The 1370-nt window shown below is 33.1% G+C and overlaps 1 protein-coding gene across 1 annotated transcript in view; it reads right to left on the reverse strand.

Annotated features, from left to right (window-relative positions):
• TARS (threonyl-tRNA synthetase) overlaps positions 1–1370 on the reverse strand; it is a 29046-nt gene that overhangs the window by 12146 nt on the left and 15530 nt on the right. Inside the window, exon 9 of the mRNA XM_012640505.1 lies at positions 342–463. Coding sequence (XP_012495959.1) covers positions 342–463 — 122 coding nt within the window. The remainder of the gene's footprint in view (positions 1–341; positions 464–1370) is intronic.

A 1370-nucleotide genomic window follows, 5' to 3' on the forward strand; every position in this document is an offset into this window, starting at 1 on the left:
TTTATATTTTCAGTGGTTTCTACCTTGATCATCATGGAGACCTTTCCCATTAATGACCCCTTAACTCTAACCAGGTTTAAAGGAGAGGACAGGACCAGTTTCATTTTATTTCATAACATACCTCAGGGCTCTACCTCCATCGATCTAGAACAGAGATCTCATTAAAACCTCTATTACTTCAAGTAAATTGCAACATTCCAACTTTTGATAATGGGAATACTTGGTGACTCTGAAGCAATGAGCTCTGTATCATTCTTCCTTTATTGAGATGTCTTTAAAAATAACTTATGGACCTACAGTCATTCAGACTTTATTATTCTTTATCCAGTTACATAACATACCCTTCTTCAAGGTACATGTCATAATAGAATCCATTTTCTATTGGTGGACCATAACATAAACATCCACCGTAGACTCTTTCCATGGCTTCACCCATTATGTGAGCACTTGAGTGCCAATACACCTGAAAAGTTAAAGAAAAATGGGATGGTTTGAGTCTTGGCATACAAGCTGTAAATTAACGTGGTTGCTTGAAACTAGACAGATAAAATTATAAATAAACTCAATACATAAAAATCTAAATTTATAAATCTATAAATTACAGTGTGATTTTATCCACAGCTAAAGTAATTTAAAAGGCTTCTAATTACTAAATTGCATTTGTATCTTAGAAATCATCCAGTTTAGTTGTTTTCAAGCTAATTATATTCAATCCAGCATCATTAATTAAATGGGATGGATTTTGTTCCCTGAAAACAATTGCTACTCACAATGTAACTGTCTTATTGACTGCAATGGCCAGGGTTCTTTGAGTCAATATGCCCATAGCCTCATGTCCCAGATACGATGACACACAGTTGGCTATGGAACATAACTTAAGAATTAGAGTTTTTCCTTAATCAGCCCCAAACAACTGAGGTAGTACAACTTGACCCCACGACATAATGATAAAACACAGGGACAATGAAATCAATAGCGGTAACTTGATTTCATTCAGATGAGGCAGAATATATTCAAAGCAATGTTTCTAAGATTTATTATTAAGATACCAAAGTGATATTAAAAAATTCTCATAAACAATTTATGGACTCCAGAATACACTTGAAAACCAGTGATCCATATCACTAAAACAAAATACTTCATTTTCCCTTTATATGGTAATATAGAGAAATAAGAAAACTTTGCCATCAAATGCAGGTTGATTTTTATGGTTCTGTCCAGATTTGCACTCTTGAGAAAAAACATGGAAATAAACTGTCCAATAAGGAGAGTACTTTTAAGTAATGTTCAAATTTATCTGTTAAATATATGCAACTTGAAGTGCTCGTTGATAGCGTAGAAAACAATTTTTACTTGCTTAATCAATTTTT

The sequence above is a fragment of the Propithecus coquereli genome, unplaced genomic scaffold (genome assembly GCF_000956105.1).
Source record: "Propithecus coquereli isolate 6110/MARCELLA unplaced genomic scaffold, Pcoq_1.0 Scaffold154, whole genome shotgun sequence".
NCBI lineage: Eukaryota > Metazoa > Chordata > Mammalia > Primates > Indriidae > Propithecus > Propithecus coquereli.